We start from the raw sequence: 21,059 nt of genomic DNA, 5'->3' as shown, positions 1-21,059 counted from the left end.
ACCACTTAGATGAAAATCTAACATTAAACAGCTTCCTCAGTTCTTCTAAAAAATACAGAAATGCTAGTTAACTTGAGTCAGCTTTAGTCACAAATATTCATAAACTTCAGCATTTCTTGCCCGCTCTTTTATTCATTTGACTTTACTCTTCAATTACTCATTAAAAATATCTGGTATCTATTTTATTTTTTACCAAGATCTCTATTTAATACTAGTAGCAGGTAACTTATCTTTTTTCTCCACAGCAGTTTTGATTTTGTTGTTCTTTTTCAAGAGACAATAGCTTTTCACTTGAGGAACACATAACTGCAAGGGATCTACAGGATCTGCCCTGCAAATAATGCCACAGAGAACTAATCAGTTAATTCCATCATATACCAATCATATTCCACCTAATTCATCACTATTTCAATTAGAAAACTATTGCTAAACTTCACAGCTCCAGGGATTTCCTTCTACTTTACAGTAGAAATTATTCATGATCAAGTGCATCTGTTTATCCTTGGGTCAAAACTGTCCTTGATCTCTTCATAAATATAATTAAATATCTTTTTAACTTTTAGCTTTTAAAAGCCACATTTACCCATGTGGCATTTTCTCAGTCTCTGAAGAGTAAAGATTTTCTTTACTTCCAGTATTCCAACTTTGACAGCACTAGAACCTGTACAAAATTATTCTCAATTGGAAATACTCTCAATATCTTGTACATTTATATATACACACACGCATATATAACCCTCAAATCTGCAAATCTGTAAAATTATTAAATTCTCTTTTCTGTATAGACTAGCAGCAGATCTCAAAACACTAAGAATTACTAACAACTTAATACCATGCATAAAAATGTACCCTTGTGTATATCTTACTGGAACCTACTATTTTCTGGGTAAACTGTCATATTTTTTGACTTTTTTTACTTTTTTGAGTACTAATGCAGTGAAAACAGCATATACTCCTTCTGAAATTACATGTGCATTGAAGGAATCTAAAAATAGGAGACTTGGAGTATTTTTGCTTCAAATCAACTAGATACAATGCCAGAACTGTAAACAGCTACCTATAATTCCCCGCCCCCCCCCCCCAAAAAAAAAAAAAACACTTTTGAAAGAGAAACATAAAAGAAAATGCTTGAAAGTGGATGTAAGAAAATAAGCCACTGGAATCATCCTGCTAAAACCCGCTGTCCACAGAACCACTTTGCCACCACCTGTTGTCATTCTAAGTGCATGTACGTTTGATAAAACTCCAGTTCTGCCACTTTTTCCTTCCTTTTTTTTTTTTCCCTGTTGTTTTGTTTTAAATCAAAAGCAACGTTCAAAAACATTCAGCACAGACAAATTTGTTTATGGCATTGTTTTACAAAAGTTCCTAACAGACAGTGACTATTTCATTGTTGGATGTATCCTTTATTTTATTAATCATGAGAAGTAACCAATGGAACGCTAAAAATAAACTTGTAAAGAAATCTAGTCTGAAATTTGAATCTCTTTGAAGCAAATTCAGTGATCATGGTAACAGTTGAAAACTGACTCTTGCGCATCAGTGAAATAGGCATGGCTCTTTTAAAAATGTCACAAATCTTTCAAATATAGGCACCATGTTTTAAATTTTGCACATACAAAATATGTTCATGTTACTCAAATTACACAATATGGCAGTGTTATAAGTCTGAGCATTATTGTCATATAATGGCAGAGAGAAGAGCTGAAAGCTCACATGAGACTACTGACTGGGACAAATCTTGAAGAGACAAAAAGTATAAAACAACAGTTTTCCTGCTGTATGCGCTTGTGGTGTGCATGTGTGATAGTGCATATAACAAAAAATGTTTAGGAGTGAGTTCAGATAACAGCCCATCCATTTGTTCTCAGTTTCTTTTCCAGTTTCATTACCAAAGGCTTTGATTTTAAATGCATGTTAAAATGCAAATTCAAATCCCATATAAACCATTAGTATGTTGACTGATTTGAGTCAAAGAAGTGAGAATTACTGCCATACGTCTTCCTGTTATTCTACTTTTCAGCTTCTGGGTATGTAGGGTACTTGACTGTCTCAATTTTCTCCTTAACTTTATAGGACGGGTACAGGCCTGTTTTTCCTAATTTCCTATTGATTCCTTTTGAATAACCATCCCAGTGATTTCCAGCTACTCCAATTATGTCTCCAGGTTCCATAGGAATTTCATCAGCAGTTCGTGGATGATGAGCATAAACAGCAATCTGGTTATGTGCATTCTGTCCCCCAAAGTAGTAGATATCATCCAAAGAATGGAAATATGCTGAAGCATCTGGATGCAATGTCTGCATAATTTCATAGGCAACTCGACAAACCTTGGAAATAAAAAAAAAAAAAAAGAGAACTTATAAATATTGTTGCTTGTGCCTAAAATATATCATAGTAAACAATGTGTAACAAGTATATTTTACAAAAGGAAGAACAAGATTACTTTTTAAGAAGTATTTGAAAACACTATGTATTTGCTAACAAGAAGCACGCAGCTCTGAACTGGGATTCTGTATACTAGCCATTCTGCCTTTTAAAATGAATAACTTGCAGCTAATCAAACATAAAAGCAAATTTGTTTTCTTTTTTGACTAAAGTATATTTTACTTCTTGATGAACTTTTAGAACTTACATTTTCAAAGTCTACTCTGTAGTAATGATGGTCCTGGATCTTCCTTTCTCCCTTCCTTAAAAATGGGTGTGATTTTTGCAGTCACTGGGGCCTTCTTGTGACAGATATGACTTTTTGGGTATGATGGAGATTAGCTTGGCAATTACATCAGGCAGTGGCCTTCAGGACCTTGGGATGCACGGGCCACATAGATACACATTCAGTCTCACATGTCAAATGCCTGATTTGGTCACTGTGATTTCTCTGACTTGTAATCTAGATTACTATATCTTTCTCTGATTTTGATTACCATTACTTGAGTAAGATGTTACAGTTTGTGGTTTTTGAAGTTTTGTTCTCTGCATGTGTGCACCCAATGATGAGGAAAGACACACAACTCTGAAAGATTTTAAATCTTTTCAGTATGAGTCATTCTTGTAAATCCTTCAAATCTGACAAAGCACTGAAAGTTTCCATTCAGTAATTACTTCCTTTATAGCTGTGAACCTAGAAAACTAACCTGTCAACAAGAGCAGGCAAAGAATCCACATAAAGAATTACACATTCAACTAAGCACAATTGTTTCTTATTTTTCTTCATAGATTTATTTGCTTTGCAAACTCCATACTTACAGTTACAATGCAAAATATAGGACTAGTAAACCCTGAAAGAAAGTGAGATTATCAGGAAAAATAAGTCTCGCAGACAGAGCTACAACTTCATCTAAATGAAGACTGAAGAGACAAAACAGCTGTTTATTTAATGCACAACCTTAATTCTGCAGTTGTTTTATGATTTGTTTTACTGCTCTGTGGCTTTTTCACACATTTCAATTAATGTGACACAGAGCAAACAGAGTAAAGGTAGATTTTAGCCTTCTCTTGGCAGGCCTAATTTTTAAGCAACAAACTTACACTCAATATTCATTTAGCTTTCATAGCACAAATAAGAACATAGGATATTTCCAAAAAAGTTTGACCTTATTCAAGTATACAGTAATTTTCTAAAAATACCTCTGTAGTGAACAATTTGTTTTTTTTCTTCCCCCCTCAAGGAAAAGAAAATGGAAAAAATCCAAGATAGAATAGACAGTCCAAAATCACTCGGAAAATAAATTCCCACCCTTACTTTCTCTTCACACAGATTACATATTGGATGGTCATCATTAGCCTGGTTTTGCTTACAGTCTAGCCATAGCATCTGCCAAACTATTTATTTCATTGATGACAGGACAGTGACAGTATATCAAATGTTAGAAACGAATTTTTAATTCAGTAAAAGCGAAATATTTCTCAACATCAGAAAAAAACTGCAATAGATCTTAGAGAAGTACAATAGAAGAAAACACTGCAGATATTTGCATTGGTACATGTCCAGCAAAATTGAGGAGCATGAATCATTAAAGCAAAAGAAATCACTAAGAGTAAATGAGGTTGGACTAAATTACAGTCCCAGCTACTGAAAGTTACAGTTTAATACAAGACTTTCTAGACTTCAGCAGAATTTTACACTGCTGAAAACTGTCATCCAGAAAAATATCTACTGTTAATGCACAGAGATGGAGAATGAGGATAGAGCTCAAGGATACTGTGCAACTCAAACGTACTCTCAAAGGGGGGTTAATACCAGATGACCTCCAGAGGTCACCTTCAATCTTTATGACTTTAACTATACTAATTTATTTTAGCATACGTTCTTCTTTTGAAACAGCTACAATTCACCTAAAATATATTCTGTCAAAGCAATTCTAAAACCTAAATTTAAACACTGTTCTTCTACACTTATATCCGATATGTTTTTAACACGGCTATCTAAATATAATAGCAGATCACATCATAGATTTCTCATTAAGTTGTGGGGTTTTTTTTTTGTTTTGTTTTGTTTTGAGGTTTTTGTGTTTCTGTTTTTGTTTTTGTTTTTGTTTTTGTTTTTTTTTTTTTTTACCATAAAGCACATAACACTTCCTTTAGAACGTGAAATTTTTACCACATCTGACATACACAGTCCTAGGTCTTAGCTGATAATCACCTTGTGAAAATAGTTCAGGTGAATACAGCATTTTTTTTTTTTATTTTATTTATTTTTTTTTTTTAAGTGGATGGCTTCTCACAGACTTTTCCTACCAGGGATTTTTTACTTTGGAATTTATTCCTATCTTGTCCTGAAGTAGCCAACATTAATAACCTTCTAAATATGCTTTTTAAAAAGTAGTTTTCTTCACATGGTCTAATGAATAGTGAGCAAAATGCAACCATAAGCACGACTAAGAGATAAAGGACTTTTCTACATTTTTCTCTGGTTTTGCTGTCTTCTTGTCATAATAACACAATTATGACTTTTGGCAGTCAATGTGAATAAATTACTCTATTGATCATATATTAATATTATGCTTATTTATTTTTCAGTACAGCGCAGAAAACAATTTACATTTGAAGTTAGAGAAAACTTTTTTTTGAAGTAATTTTTTAACTTTGAGTTTTTCCACATAATAGAACATTTGCATAAGATCACAACCTATTACCATCTACAACTGAAAGCTTTCCTAAACAGAGAGCATATTTGACGAACGTAGGTTAAATATGTTCAGTTTGATTTTGATGATATTTTGCTGTACCTGAATTAGATGGATTACCACATGCAAGAGAAAACCATTTTCTGTTTTTTGTTCTATTTTTTAAACCTTCCAGCAGCTTTTAAAAACTGCTTTTCATGATGAATATGAAATTAATATATACTATGGTGTAACATATGTAATACAGAAGATGACGGTGACAGTTACATGATTCAGTTTTCCTACAGACTCCACCCATCTTGCTTCAAGTTCAAAAACAACAAGAAAAAAAAAATCACAGTGCATAATCATCTGCAATAAGAATTCTCTGTAGATTGCAGTGACCAGAATTCACATTTACTACCCTGTTCCTGGATATCTAGAAACATAATAGTCTCTAATAAGAAATTAAATTTCTCCTTCCCTTGTCACTCCTGCTATTAAGTCAAGCAATATGTTTAAGCTATCGCTGAGCACTTTGAATTATAGAGATGGACGGATACAAGATAGATATTAACTTTATGCAAAGTTCAGAAGTGTTAAATGTTCAAAATTATTTTTACTTACTTGTATGCCTTAACTAAGCTGTGTAGAAACAAATGTACAAGTTACATATTAACTTTATGTAAAACTAGAAAACGTTTTTTTTTCCTTAATTGAAATGCCTTAATTAACCCAATAAATTCAATAGGGGAGAAGTAATCAACCAGTGCTAAGTCATCTACATTTTCAGATATTATATTAAAAAATCACAATAGTCCCATGAAATTTTTATGAAAGAGAACTGAGACCAAGATAACAGAAGCAAGAAGAAAGGAAGATTCAGAATCAGTACATATATTCTATATTGTATTTATAATGCAGTTTACCTGGGATGAAAATGTACAGACCAGGAAGTCTGCCTGAGACAAGAAGTGGATATCCAGAATGACACCTCTTAGGGAGTTCTCAGTGTATCGATTATGAAGTCCGGCTGACCAAGATATGGAGTTATCACTGATAAATTCATAATTTGGATACCTATGAAAATATAATACACTGTTAACTGTAGCGTCTGGTGTTGTTAAGAAGCATCATCTTGCTGCTATAAGATAAGACAGTTAATGTGAGTCACTCCTTTGCACTCTAGAATATTACTACTGCCACCAAGCATGCCCTCAATTGATCAAAAGGAACTTAAGTAAGAAGAAAGCCTAAGACATCACTGTAAAATACGAGGAAGTGGATGCTGTTTTCTGTTAATCCTACTGATTTTACATAAAATATACACACATTTTGCTTTCTCTACTACTAAGTGGAATACAGGACTGTCCTTACTAAACTGTTTCTGTTCATTAAGGTATTTTTTATTAGATACTGATTATGATGCCTTGCAAGAAAAGTAGTCACCTCTAAAGGGCCACATTAAATAAATGAATCCGAATTTAAAAGAAAATTGTTTTTCCACAGTTAAGATTGTATGGAGAACAGATTTCACAATTTACTGTTTAAAAGGAAATGAAGGAAATTTAGAACTTTGATATGTAAAGAAAGGTGTACTGACACAAAGAAATTAGTAATTAAGTCCAAATTTTTTAATTTGAAATATGAATTTTAAAAATATTAAGTGAAATCAAAAGTTTCTAACATGTAACAACAACTTTGGAAAAAAAAAACAAAAACAAAAACACATTTTTGAGAACCTTGAAAAAGAACAGTCTTTTTCAGAATATTTTTACCCTTTACAAGGGAACTGAATGGCTGAAAGTAGCACGGTTTAAGCAAATTTTCAGTCAGTCTCCAACCAAAAAGAAGTTTTATATGAAAAAGTCTAGATAGATGCAACAAAGATAATTACACTGCTGTTACAAAATTGTATTTCAAACCTGAAGTGCAACTTGTGTCACTAACACGCCAACTACAAACTGGCAAGTTATGAAGCTAATTACAAAACAATTTAGATACAGATACAGTTTTCAAAGTTATAAACTCATTGCAACTACAAAGCACATATTACATGAGGTAGTAAATTAGCTTATACCACACTTATAAGGATTAATCTTAATGGGCTTAATAAAGAGAATCAGAATATAGAGCAGGCTCTAATGCTACAGTAGCCATAACTTACACCTGTAACTAGATCTTTCAAAGCCTGAGAAAGTGGTGCTTAACGTTTCTTAGAATCAGGAGGATTACACTCAGAGTTCTTGGAAAGTTTCTGAAATTAACACACATTTACATTCAACAACATTACATACACACTCTTGATACATGGTAGCCATAATTATGAAAGTATGTTGTACAAATATGCCTAATTCCATTTTTCTCCTAAAGCTATAGAAAAACTGTTTCCAAAAGTTAAACAGGAAACAATAGGCTTTACTACCTCATGTTAACTAGCCATAACTAAAAAATCAGGACATCAATTGCAGGAGTCAATCAAAAAGATTTATTAAAACTTCCTCCTCGGCTGAAATAATTTGAGAAATAATTTGAACATGTTTTTAAAGTAACTTAACCAAATTTCATCTTCCCAAGAGAATCACCTGCTCTAACAGTAAATCAGTGCATCTATGTTAAGTTTCTTTCTGAAATCTTTTCCTAAAGAATCTGTTTTTTTTTTTACGAGCAAACAGTCAGTCCAGTAACTTGATAAAAAGAAAAGTGTTGTTTTGGATATTGCTTTAAAAAACCTCATCTATTGTTTTGTGCTTCTAACAGCAGCATTAAAAAAATCCCTCTTATACCACAGACTGAAATACAGAATCTGAAAGTAAAAGGGCTTCACAGTAGGTTGCTTTATCATCAGAAACATCAGAGACTTCAAAACATCTAAAATTTTCATAGAAAGATTTGAAGTATGACTCAGGTTACTATGCACCTTGGGGTACTGAAAATACTGAAAATTAATTTTATAAACAGCACTTGTTTCTTTAAGTTATTTCAAATTTAAGGTTCACTGCACCCCAAAATTACCTATACATTATCTTACATATACAGTTAGATAATTTCCCTTCCTCCTTTAATTCAGGAAATGGTGTTCAAGTCACTTTTAAATCTGGACTCCGTTTCCATTTTCTAAAGTTGATTCTAAATCATTTAGCCATCAGAATTCAACCCATTTCTTGAACACAGTGATTCCAGCCTAGTACTGATCTACTCACATACTTAAGAAGTATTTTTTGTACCCCGTCCAGTTCCCCATCCTAATGCTACGTTCACGCTTGGAAAAAGAGGATTCCTTTAAAGATCCTAAAATGTGAGTGTAATAGCAGACACAGGCAGCCAGAGCAACGAGTCTTCTAGTCCTGAATCCTGTTTCCAACCAGGCTGAAAGCACAGCATAAAGAAAAACAGAGTAACTGGCCAAAGCTTATATCTTCATAAGCTTAGCCACATGTGGCCCACAGTCTGCCTCCAGCAGGTGAGGTTTAATTCTTCTTCCCACTCACTATATATAGTGCTTTATACTCAATTTAAAGTTATTCTTACCACAGTAACTACAAAGAACAAAGAAAATGGAATTTCTAAAGCTCTACAGGTAAAGTGCCTCCTATTTGCTTTCCCATCTGTATGTGACAATTAATGTGATATGTACATTGCGAGCTTTTGTGTATTCTTTTTTTCCTTTTTAAACAGAACTCTGGCAATGCCCATTGTAAGTATTCATGAGGTAAATGAAATATGAATAATAAGATGTCAGCCTCTTACTGACAGAATCATCTATACACAGTATACATCCCTCAAACAGATTCGTATGTAAGCTAGAAAGGTGTTGAATATGGTTCCTTAATACATCACAGGCAAGTTCAGCTGCAGTATTTTGAACACTGTACACCTTAAAGAAAATGCTGCCAATAATAATGTAGACCAGAAATACAAACACTAGAAAATCCAGGAGTTTGTTATTGAAAACCATTAGATCAGCTAAAGAACAAGCATTTTACAGCAATCCTATCTATGACAAGTGTCATAACCTCTGCTTACCAGAAATTCTCAAGTACTTTTATTCCATAATCACTACAGTTAGTCTCTAACCATCTTGTTATACATCATCCTAAATTTGAAAACATACTTTGTTTTTCAAATGTGACTCCAAAAAAGGCAAAAACACTCATAAATGCTACAAACTGAAACTACTATCTCTACTACCTTTCTTACCATACTTGTACTGTGCAGATATCTAACTGCAAGCCAGAACAGTACTGCTTTTATGGCTATGAATAGTTTGAAATATTTTTCTTGATATAAAGAACATACTTGTGTGTATGTTAGCAGGATTTTCATTATTTAAATTCCAATACTGTTTGATGGACAATCACTCTCACGTAGAGACAGAGCTTCTTCTGCACCCAGTATCAAATCCAATGTAAGTTATTCAAATACAATGGGACAGTTGCTTCTATGAAAGCAATGTTACTAGAACTTTATTTGTTTGAGTTTTTTTTTTTGTTTCTTTGTTTGTTTGTTTTTGGTCAAATGTAATTAGTTTGGTTCCCAGGAATAGGAAAAAAAAAAAAAAAAAGAATTGAGCCAAACCAGCTGCAAAACTATTAACATTAAATCAAAATTCTCCTGTAAGGTTTAGTACCTGCAGATTGGGGTGATATCTTTACATTGTTAATGTATCTTACTCACAGACTTAAAGCATACAGTGCTAAGGATTCAAAAGTTGAAAACAGGAAAAAAAAATGTCTAAGATTGGTAATGAAGTATCAAAGGTGTTATTCTAGAAACAGTAATCAAAGTCATTTACGACCATGTAATTCATTAAATATTACAACCTAACTTTTGTATTACCTGTCTTTTCATTGTTCAGATCTGCACTTTAAATGTTATGCTACCCTAATTGCTTCTGCTATGGTTCTCGTCTGTATATATACAAAAAAAAAGATGGATTAGATTTCCATCATATGTGGCACTGTATATATTTCATTTAGTTTTTTCTGACTTCCCCAACTTTAAGCAGCAGGTCTTTATAGATATAAAATAGAAATCGCACAATTGAAATACACAGGCTTGCAAGGCTGCAAATAATTCCTGTTAGAAAATAAGTTTCCTATTCCTTGCATATACAAAGAAAATTCAGAGGCTGCATTATGAGTAAATGAATGCATATGAGTACTGACAGGTTTGAACAGTTACATTTGCTATACAAGTTAGCGATATCATATAGCTAGGAAAAGTTCATCACAGCCATGTTCTAGAGAGCTATTAGACAAAGAGCAGTAAAGAGACCAAGAATCCCATCTACATAAAAGACAAACCTTACATTTATTCATGGATAGAATGAAAAAAAAGAAACAAAAACATATTTTACATAGTGAATATGTATAATTTTTTTGAAAAAGTCACAATTTTTTCAACTAACTTTTAAAAATTCCTCTGGCAACTAGAATCATAGAATCGAGGAATATCCCAAGTTGGACTCAGTGATCTTCAAGGGTCACGTCCAAGTCATGGACCATCTACTCACAAAAAGGTAGTATTTGGACAGGTGAAATTTTTTAGCATATTAACTAGTTGGCAACTTTATTTCTAAATACTTTCTTTTAATATGCATGTTTTATTAGAAGTTTGGTGCGTTTATATTACTCATATTTTACTTCTCCTTTAGAGAGTTGGTTGGGTTGCTTTTATATAGTCAAAGATATTGCTAAGCTCTTCTAGAATTAAGCTTTAAATCTATGCATACTTGGGAAAAAAAAAAAAAAAAAAAAAAGAACATCCATGAAAAGAATTTCTAAGAGAAAAATCAAAAGCACAGGAAGTTGAAATTCTTTACTGCATAAAAGATCATAAAACAAGACCTGTGCCCACAATAGCCAGAAACTGTAAACAGTAATTAGAAGGAACCAACTGTAAGATAATCATAGTTCATCTTACTTGGATTTGGCCTCCTGCAATAACGAAGGGTCATCTGTAGCCAAATATACTCTCTTTTTATCAACATGCATTCTACGAGCAAGAAGTTCAAACCGCTCTTCAACATGCACCATATATTCTTCAATGGGATGAAACGCTGCTTCTGTTCCTACTTTGTCTGTCCTCCGAACATGAACACTGGAACAGGAGAGAAACTAGGAATTCAGAATGTAAACACAACACATACTTAAACAAGTGAAATCTTAACTTTAAATTTCATGCCTATGCTGCAGATTGAATCCGTTCATTAAACAAGGGATGATTAGAAGTCATTGATAGCCATCATGACATGCTGACTTGAGAAATTATTAACTGCAAGATCTGAAACATATATTAGACTTTTCAACAACATAAAGTTTACTGTAAGCCTCCTCTTGAATGTAATATAGGAAGGCTGCTCTGAAAGTAATGCCTCCTAATTTAATGTCGGGCCCACAATGCCAGAGGCAGATGCTGGTGGTATAGCAGTAGAGGCTGAACCTTCCCACCAATATTTCATTACGTGTTGTTGATGTGAAACAGATGGCAGCAGAAGGGCAGTCTGACAAAATGGTGCCTGACATGAAAGTACGTATGAAGCAAATCCGTATTACTGAACTCCTTCACATAGAAAAAAAGTGGCACCCACTAACACTCATTGATGCTTGCTGAATGTTTATGGTGACCAAACAGTGAACGCAAACACAGCGAGGTAGTGAGCAATGCATTTCAGCACTGGGAACAGTGGCAGTGGGTCATCTCTGCTGGTTCAGATTTTTATGCAAGTAGCATGCAGGTTTTTGCTCATCACTGGAGCATAGCTAATGGTGGTGAATATGTTGAAAACTAGTGTTTCGTAGCTGAGAATTTGCTCTATCAAATAGTGTTAACATGTCCTTTTTATCTGTTGTAGTTTCCATGGAAATAAATAGGAGGCATTAATTTTGGAGCAACCTGTCTTGTAAAGAACGCAGGGAGCAACTGAAAGAAAAAAAAAAAAATGAAGGAGGTTCAATTAAAACATACTGAGTATTTCTTACCGACAGAAATTATCAAGCATAATGCTTGTTTAATACATAAGCAAATAAGCAAAATAAGAATATTTGCATCATAGGTATATTGGGACACCACTATAAGACAGGGTTTGAATAAAGGTAGTTAAAATACATCCTCCTCCTACTCTTGAAACCTAACAAGTCTTAAGATCTGCCAGTAGAGAAATAGCCTATCAGGTCAATGGTCAAAAGCCAGTTAAAGAACTAATATTTGGACAGAACTACTATATATTAGAAAAAGATGAAGTATTGAAAGAAAAATATAGTAAAGGAAGCAGCAGCAAAAACTGTCACAAGACAGTAAAAACCTCCCTTCCACAAGCTGTTCTTCATCGCACATAGGTACCTTCCTGCTCCCTACAGCTCCCCATACAGTCCTTCCCAATCCATAGATGCTGCTAGCAACAATTAAAACATCAGCAGAAAAGGCACACACCATGATCAAGTGCAGTCAACAAGACAATTAGCAGTGGATTGCAGCATGTGAAGTGTACACTTTTCCCCTCAATGATAAAGGTTACAATCACTTTAGAAGAAGACACAGATAGAAAAGTGTCTGGAATATAAACTGCAATGCAATTACATTTAATTCTTCTACTGAACCTACATCTATTTCCAACAACAGGACAAGAAGAAAAGGAATACTTGCGATCAATTTGTATTATGCACAGCTTACTAATAATGATGACTTAGTCAAAAAGTACCCCCCTACTCCCTCAAAATACTTCAGGCTCTTGGAACACCATTATAAAAAAAACTTATGAACAGGAATCATTGTATACATATATTAATGCACAGACAAACAAATAAAACTAAATACCCACCCAATCACAGGATGTTTGAAACCGAGTTTCCTGGTGGCTTCCTCTATTTCTTTTTCAAGCCAAGGCTGTGGACGAATCAAGTATTTGACAAACTGTGAGACCCACCATACTGCAGGATCCCCGTGTACACGAATTAGCCTATCAGCCAGGTCTTCAGGGACAGCCAATGGTAAATAAGGTGGCCGTGGATGTAAGCTGTCAACAATGGGGAGCTCCACCACCTGTACATCCTTATCATTAGCCTCACCTGTATTAAAATACATACCAGGACATGTCAGATAGTTTACTAATTAATAAGCTTCATCACTGCCTTGTAACATTTCAAACATATCAGCTAAACAAAAGCTTCAATTTTAAAAACATCGCCAAACCCATTCTCTACCTTCACCAGAACAGAATTTAAAAAAATAAAATAAAATACAACAAGAAAAACACAATTTTAGGCTAGATTTATTTATGAACTGAAACTATCTATTCTACTAAAACAATGTTGAAGGTCTTTGAATTCTTAGCAGCTGTCAATCAATAAAAGCTAAGAAGTGTTTCTGTTCACATATTTATACCTGTTTTTCCTTTTCAGTAAGACCAGAGCATTATTGTGGAGTGAGGTTTACTTGACTATAACTTGCTATCTAAAATGCTTAAATTCAGTTGCTTAAGACAAAAGTAGAGAAATTGTTTAAGGCCCAAGAAACTGTTAAAAAAATAACTACATAGTTTTACTTTTTTTCTTAAATGTAATTTTTCACTCATCTTCAACTTCCTGAATACATTTTAGTAAATTCCAGCTTTTCTAACATCAATTAGAATGACTAATTTAGAAAATAGCAAGTAGAATTTGCTGTTCTACTGACAGAGACAATTCTTGTCTTGAAGAACCTAAGCTATGAAGGTAAGGAGCAAACTAAACAGATCAAGGAAAACAACCAAGTACTACAGATGTATGTGACTTACTTACATGTAAGAATTCGTTATTTTTAAATACCAACTAAAGGAGAACATACAGATGTTTTAGACAGAACTTTCTCTTAAGACTAGATTACCCTTATATGTGTCTAAATAACTAATCTTTATCCTCTGTCTTGAATTATACATATAAAATTATTAGTGAACTTATACTTTAAAAATTACAGTTCAATTAATATTTGAAAGATGACACTAAGAATGAACAGCTCTGACATTCTTCCCCTCTGGGCAGCCCTGCCTTAAAACAATTCATCCGTAAAACCATACCTAGAGGCTATAAAGACAATATTCAAATGAAGCTGCAGGAAACTTTGCTTCAGGTTTCCTGTTTCAATTCATGATTCATCCTAATGGTTTGCAGGTCTTATTGGAGAACACACCATTATTTAAGCATGCAAATTGTATCGTCCATCATGTACTGCAAAAATAACTTCCAACTCTATTGTGACCTGTCCTTAACCCGATTTAATCTGTTTTTTTCTTCTGTTTATTGTTCCTTTATTTTTACTACTTAAAAATAAAAAATAAAAAAATAAAAAAATAAAAAAAACCCGCCTCAGTTAGTTTATAACCCTTCTTCAATGTATTACTGGAGAATGCAACCAGGATGTCACAAATCAGCAAGTAAAAATGAGAAAGAGGTCTACCCTTTTTTCAGCATATTGCAGTGATAACATAAAACTGCGATTTTGCAGTTCAAAATTTTATTGCTAAAAACATCCTTTCAAGATGCTTTTAGTTTTGAGTCTCACAAAAGAGACAATGACACATGGGATGCCACAGTCATCAAAATTCACAGAAGTAGTTAAAAACTGGAATCCAAGGATTCCTACATTGTTAACCCAAAAAATAGTTTTCAAAGCTTATTACTATAAAGTATTTATTACTATAAAGTATTTGTATAGTATTTAATATAATGAAATGCTGGAACACACCAAACATTTCACAGGATAGAAAGACAGACGCAGTGAAGGGAAAATTTTTTTTTTTTCCCCTCTTTCCAGCACTGATGTTAACTTCCAACCCCAGTGATAAGCTCAGAGTTCTCTTGAAATACAGCGTAACCATGTGCATGTCAGAAATGGATTATTTCTTGTGACTCTAGGATAAAGGCATCAGGCTTGTACATTTGACCATTCTTGCTGATATATAACCTTAAGCATCATTGAAAATCTATAGCTAAGGTGTCTGTCAACAAGAAAAAAGAACAAACACAAGGGAAAGAATAGTTTCTGTCAACTCAGGATCTAAAAGCTCTGATTGTTAGTCCAAAGAGTAAACTGTATACAGCCATTATGGCACTGGGGTAGTACTGGTCTGAGGATGTCATGCTGTACCACCTGCATTTCTAGAGAAAAAACCGTATGCTATGAAAACACCTCATTAGCGTCACAGTCTCTTATTGACAGATGTAGCCTATACAATTCTCTGTTGAAAACCTTAACATTTTTCAGATGTCCCAAAGCCACTTTCACTGCTGCTAACCACTTCATTCTTGATATAACGGAAAGAGAGTAAAGAACAGTGTTCTGACATTCCCTGACTGAATCTATAGGCCCAACTAATCTAAACAATCAACACTATCAGTTATCTATCTTTAAGCAGAGTAACTGAGCCAAAATTCCTTTCTGGAGTAAGAGTATCACACCGTGTGCTAAACTAGTGCTGACAAATAAAAAGGCTATAACCAGAAATGCAGCACAGCATCTTTCTTACTTGTTTCGCACTGTTAACTGTTTTTGTCCATAGGTTAACCCATTCTCTACCCATTGTTACAATATCTATTTATCTCCCAGTTACTACGTGGCCTGTAGTTGTTATTAATATGACATACTACCAAACTTGAAATTCTACTACTCTAACACATCTTCCATGATGAAGACATATCTCTAAACCTACCTATTTTTAATATGAAGAGTCTTAGAGTCTTAAAATCAACTGTGTTTTCCTGCACTTACTTAAACCATTACAGATTACTATTTTAACACCATTTGGAGAGGGAGTCTATAAAATCCAGTTTTAAAAGCTCACAGTTGTTCACGTAAAAGTTACTTGTACTGAAAATTAACATAAGAAATTCTTTCTAGTGTTTAGCATAAATTCAGAAGGAAATGCCAGTCATCTACACTTACACTACAGCTACTCAATTTGACAAATACAAAAAAAAGTTTTAAATATGCAGGGAAAACTACAAAATTATGCTGATGGTTTTCTAGTCTGTTCTGATGTTGACTGGAAGAATTTTATTAAAATCAATGCTCTGTTTTCTTTGAGATAAAGCTATCTGATCCTTCAAACATGAATGCCCATCTGAATATGTGATTGCTTTTTTTTTTTTTTTTAACTAGCAAAATGGTTCAGCCCAGAATAGGAAGGATCAACGTATGGATCTACATATAGCAAGACCTTTAACTTTGCTATTATTTTTACAACTTGAAGTTTGGTTCAAGTCAGTTTAGTTTATATTAAAATATATTTCAATATGGTTTTTGTATGTGTGTCAATTTCCACTGACCACGTTTTCTTCATATTTACGTTATTTTTATACTTCAAACATGCTTTATTATTTTAAAGTTTATCAACAACAGCTTTTACTTACATTTCAATTCCCACAAAAATTGAATTCATATTTGGCTCATAACACATTGGCAGACTGATGAAGGATTATATTTAAAATCTGAAATTTTTATTAAGAAAAAAATCTCTGCCAAAGCAGTAGAGTCCTTTTAATAAGAATATTAATTTTTCAGTAGAATGAATAAATAAAATTCAAACGTTTATGCATACAATTGCAGCCATTGTTACTGTGGTTCACATAACATTAAAGGAAGAGTTACCAGAATAGTCCTACACGATAGAATTTGCAATAAATAAAAAAATAGAAGTTAAGTGAGTTAATTGTTACCTGACCAGTGTCCAGTGGTTGTACCAGATCTGTCAGTACAGGACTCGCTTACAGGTCTAAATACAGTCTCCCAACCACCAGTAGCATAGCGCCAATTCTGAGACTCCAAAATGAGCGTTCGCTGAGTGCCATAAGCAATCATGAAGCAGTAGACTACATGATGAAGTTGACAACCATAGCCACAGCCTTTGTTAATATTACAGACAAGTTTCTTAGCTTTGCTGCAGTCCTTTGGGTTCTGTAAATATGGATGAAAAAGTAAAGTTGAGGAGCAGATATACACAAAGACATACATGCTTTTTTGTGAAAAACTGACAAATGTCATAAATCACACAAGTCATCCTGCTATAATACATCTCATTAAAATGAATGAGCAAGCTTCAGCTCCATGAAAATTTTATGCAAGATTTTCACAGTGAATGTGAACTGGTATTGAGCATTCTTCACTATCTTAATATACAATAGAATATCTTCAATCAGTTTCTCACTTGTAAATCTGTTGGAAGAAGCTAATACTTGTATTCAGAATTTACATACAACCAACATGATTCTCTAATATTTGTACACAACATTCACATATAAGCAACATTGTTCTCAGTCTTGGAATGGTCTTTTTTTTTTTTATTATTCTTTTGGCATTCTTCTAAGTTTTTATTTCTCTTTCAATGTCTACACGTAACATTGAAAAAAAAAAAAAAAAAGAAAAGAAAAATTCTCAATTCTCCAGGCTACAGAATAAAACATTTATTAATGAACTGCTTCCCACACTAACTTACTAAACACCATATTACAAAATTACAGATTACAAAACAGACAGCTGAATAGACTGATAGAAAATAGTACACACTATCAGTAAAACAATATACTATACTTCCAAATGTGCATGGGATGTGAATGCTAAGTATATTTAGATATATCAATTGCTAAATATTTTTAGGTATTTGAATGAGATGGAAGCAAAATCTACGTAAGTTTTCCTTTCTGTAAAACAGATTTCTGTATATATTTGCCCTTCCATTCTCTCAATATACTTCCACATTCCAAAATGCTTTCTTTTCCCCTATAAAATCTCTAGGATGTAAATTTAGTTTTCAGTTAAACTGTGAGAATACTGATATTTGTAACATGAACAGAAACTTTCTTGCACCGCTCCATCTTTAAATAAAATTTTCTGTAATTCAAGCTTTACAACAAATCAGGTCTTTCCCACATTCAACAAGTACCTTTTGGAGAACAGCATTCTTAAAGATAATTTGAATAATCCAAGACCTAAAATACTTAGGAAAAACAAACAAACAAACAAAAAAACAACTTGGGAATTCAACTACGAAGGAAACAATTCAGATCTGAAAAACAAACATCACCATCTTACTTTAGGATTTCACTTTTCTCATTTTAAGGGAGAAGCATCTTGGGTGGCCCGCTGAATGGATACAGTTGAACTATCACTCAAATAAAGGGAATATGCTGCTATCTTGCACCTTGTAAGTGCTGGGAGATTCCAGCTCCTTCTTTCCCAGAGAAATTGTACAGGAAATCCAAATGCCCTTGTATATCTGGGTTACAAGGAAAGTGATAGATCCAGGTTTCCTCTACAAGAAATCTATCACCGTATTTTTTTCTTATTACTTAACAACCTTTGTAATGAAGAACAGGCCATTAGCAGAGTTACAGAAGTATGGCTGACATCTTTCCTGCAGCTGGGAAATAACGTATTACATTGCAGCCCTCAAAACTGCTTCAGTACTCACAGAAATAATAGTGTTTAGTCTTGGATTTAATTAACATTAATTGATTCACTTGTTTGAAGGAATAACCTTGAGCAGCTTCTTTTAAATTACTGACTTAGGCTGTTACTTTCTCTTACTAAAAATAGCTCTCCTGAATTCATTTAAAAATTATTTTCACAGAATTTTATCTAAGATATGCTAAACAGGAACCAAAAACCTTTAAATAAAGTTATTTAAAGTTATCTCTAGTATCTGTGATTCACCAGAGAAAGTCTGGCACTACAAATCTTTACAAGAAGATTAATGAAACTGAAGTGAATTCCAGACTATCAGGATTGACCGCTTCAAATACTTAAGCCTTGTTAAATACAACCTTAGCTTGGCAAGAGCAGCACAGTACAACTCCTTTAATTTTAGCATGTCTTCTTAAAAAGAGACTAGACTGCTGTACCCCACTTGCTTTCTCCATGGTAATATTTTGTAGATGTTTATACACTACATGTCCTTCTCAGTTCTCTTAGACTGAAATCTATTTAGCCTTATTTCTTGGAACTATCCATTCCACATATTTGATCATCCTCTTCAGGTTTTCTAGTGCTATCACATCTCTCCTGACACAACAAGACTGGCACTGCACAGAATATTCACAGTGCAGATATTGATGAACACAAATCATATTTTCACAGAATTATAAATCCAAAATCTTATTATTCAATGGTATTTTCAACTGTATTTGTGTCTGTATGTGCTAATGATTGCCTTCTCTCTTGTACATAACTGAAAATTCAGTGCAGGTGTCTGTAATCTATAGTTTTATTATCACATAAGAGATAGTGTAATTGGATTATGACTTAACAGCATGAAATGCTTCTGCATACTTCAATCTCAGAATTTTCAGTACAGGTTTTGCAGAATACTCGTGGTATTAAAGACGGATATCTGCAATAATTGATCTAAAATACAACTATTTTTGCCTCAGAAAATGAGGAAAAATATAAATTATATAAGTATATAATAAATGATAATAAAAAATATAATTAAAATAACAGCAACGAAGGAAAAAAAAGCAAGAGAGAGACCTAACTCCTGGAAGGTATTTGTATAAATAGATAGAAAAACATGGAAAAAGTTTTGATGGAAATTATACCTATACTGGGAAACAGACACTACTGAATGGGTATTTACTTTTCCCCTAAACAAACTGCAATATTTTAAATGGAATCATCAGCAAGAATGGTGAGAACAGAACAGATAGTGTTTCTAGTCTCGTATGTTCTATGTAAATCAAAAGACTAAATAGCTTTAATGGTCTCTAGCACATTAATTCTACCACAAGTTAATTCACTGTTTCTTATTCCTGATGAATGACTGAGTAAAATGAGTAAAACAAAAGCAGTCCACTAAATTTGTAGATCAATGAAGGACAATGAAAAACCATAGTGCTTTCCTATTGTAACATAGATCCAAAACTAGAGTTTGTTGTATTTTCACTTCAGATTATTGGCATACAACAGCAGCAGTAAAAAATCAACTAAAATCACAGAATCACAGGAGTTGGAAAGGACCTCAAGATTGTGAAGTCCCACTCTCCTTCTAAAGCAGGTTGCCTAGTAGTTACACGGGAAAGCATCCAAGTGGGTTTTGAATACCTACAGAGAAGGAGACTCCACAACCTCCCTGGGCAGCCTGTTACAGTGCTCTGTCACTCTTAAAGTAAAAAAAAAAATTCCTCACGTGCAGATGAAACTTTCTGTGTTCGAGCTTGTGCCTGTTGCCCCTTGCTCTGTTGCTAAGCCTGTTCACTTGACACTCATCCCTCAGAGTTTTATAAGATCCCCTCTCAGTCTTCTCCAGGCTGACCAGTCCCAGGTCTCTTAGCCTTTTCTCACAGGGGAGATGCTCCAGGCCCCAGTCATCTTTTTAGCTCTTCACTGGACTCTCCCTAGAAGTTCCCTGTCATTCTTGAACTCACAAATGGACACAGTACTCCAGACGTGGTCTCACAAGGGCAGTAAAGAAGGGGGAAAAACAATCTCCCTCAACCTGCTGGCAACACTCTTTTTAATGAGTCCCAGGATTCCATTGGAGTTCTTGTCCATGAGGGCACACTGCTGGCTCACAGTCAACATGTTGGCCACCATCAAAATTATTAGAAGTATGATAATTTGAAATGCATAGACTACATCTATACTATGAATCCAAACGTACCTAATAGTCTGACTGGTGCAAAATAGATTGCTCTTGTTATTCAACTCTCTAAACCTCTTAAAACAGGGTAGACGCACAATAGATAAATAAAATTGTATGGCACTAACTCTCAATCACAGCCAAAGAACTGTTTGGGAGAAAACTACTTAATAGGAGTCAAAAGCATGCCAGGAACTGTTCTAATAACTTAATAAGAATACAGAATACTATGTTCCAGTGCCTGGGAACATTCCCTGTCATTGTTTAAGTAAAAATAGTCTTAGGACTATTTCCTGGCTCCCATCTTTCACTTCTCTCAGCACTTAAAGAACCCAGTTTTTTTT

At 33.8% G+C, this 21,059-nt stretch overlaps 1 protein-coding gene across 3 annotated transcripts in view; it reads right to left on the bottom strand.

Annotated features, from left to right (window-relative positions):
• Window positions 1-1,393: 1,393 nt before the first annotated feature.
• Window positions 1,394-21,059, bottom strand: part of FUT8 (fucosyltransferase 8) — a 37,217-nt gene continuing 17,551 nt past the window's right edge. For all 3 annotated transcript variants that reach the window (XM_042867462.1, XM_042867467.1, XM_042867472.1), the window contains 5 exons: window positions 16,799-17,036; window positions 12,928-13,174; window positions 11,031-11,207; window positions 6,035-6,185; window positions 1,394-2,330 (listed from right to left, as the gene is read on the bottom strand). In XM_042867462.1, the coding sequence (XP_042723396.1) occupies window positions 2,013-2,330; window positions 6,035-6,185; window positions 11,031-11,207; window positions 12,928-13,174; window positions 16,799-17,036 (1,131 nt within the window). In that variant the 3' untranslated portion in view covers window positions 1,394-2,012. The remainder of the gene's footprint in view (window positions 2,331-6,034; window positions 6,186-11,030; window positions 11,208-12,927; window positions 13,175-16,798; window positions 17,037-21,059) is intronic.

The sequence above is a fragment of the Lagopus leucura genome, unplaced genomic scaffold (genome assembly GCF_019238085.1).
Source record: "Lagopus leucura isolate 7727_CA_CO unplaced genomic scaffold, USGS_WTPT01 Super-Scaffold_1, whole genome shotgun sequence".
In the NCBI taxonomy this organism is placed as follows: domain Eukaryota; kingdom Metazoa; phylum Chordata; class Aves; order Galliformes; family Phasianidae; genus Lagopus; species Lagopus leucura.
This window is presented reverse-complemented; position numbering and strand designations above follow the sequence as displayed.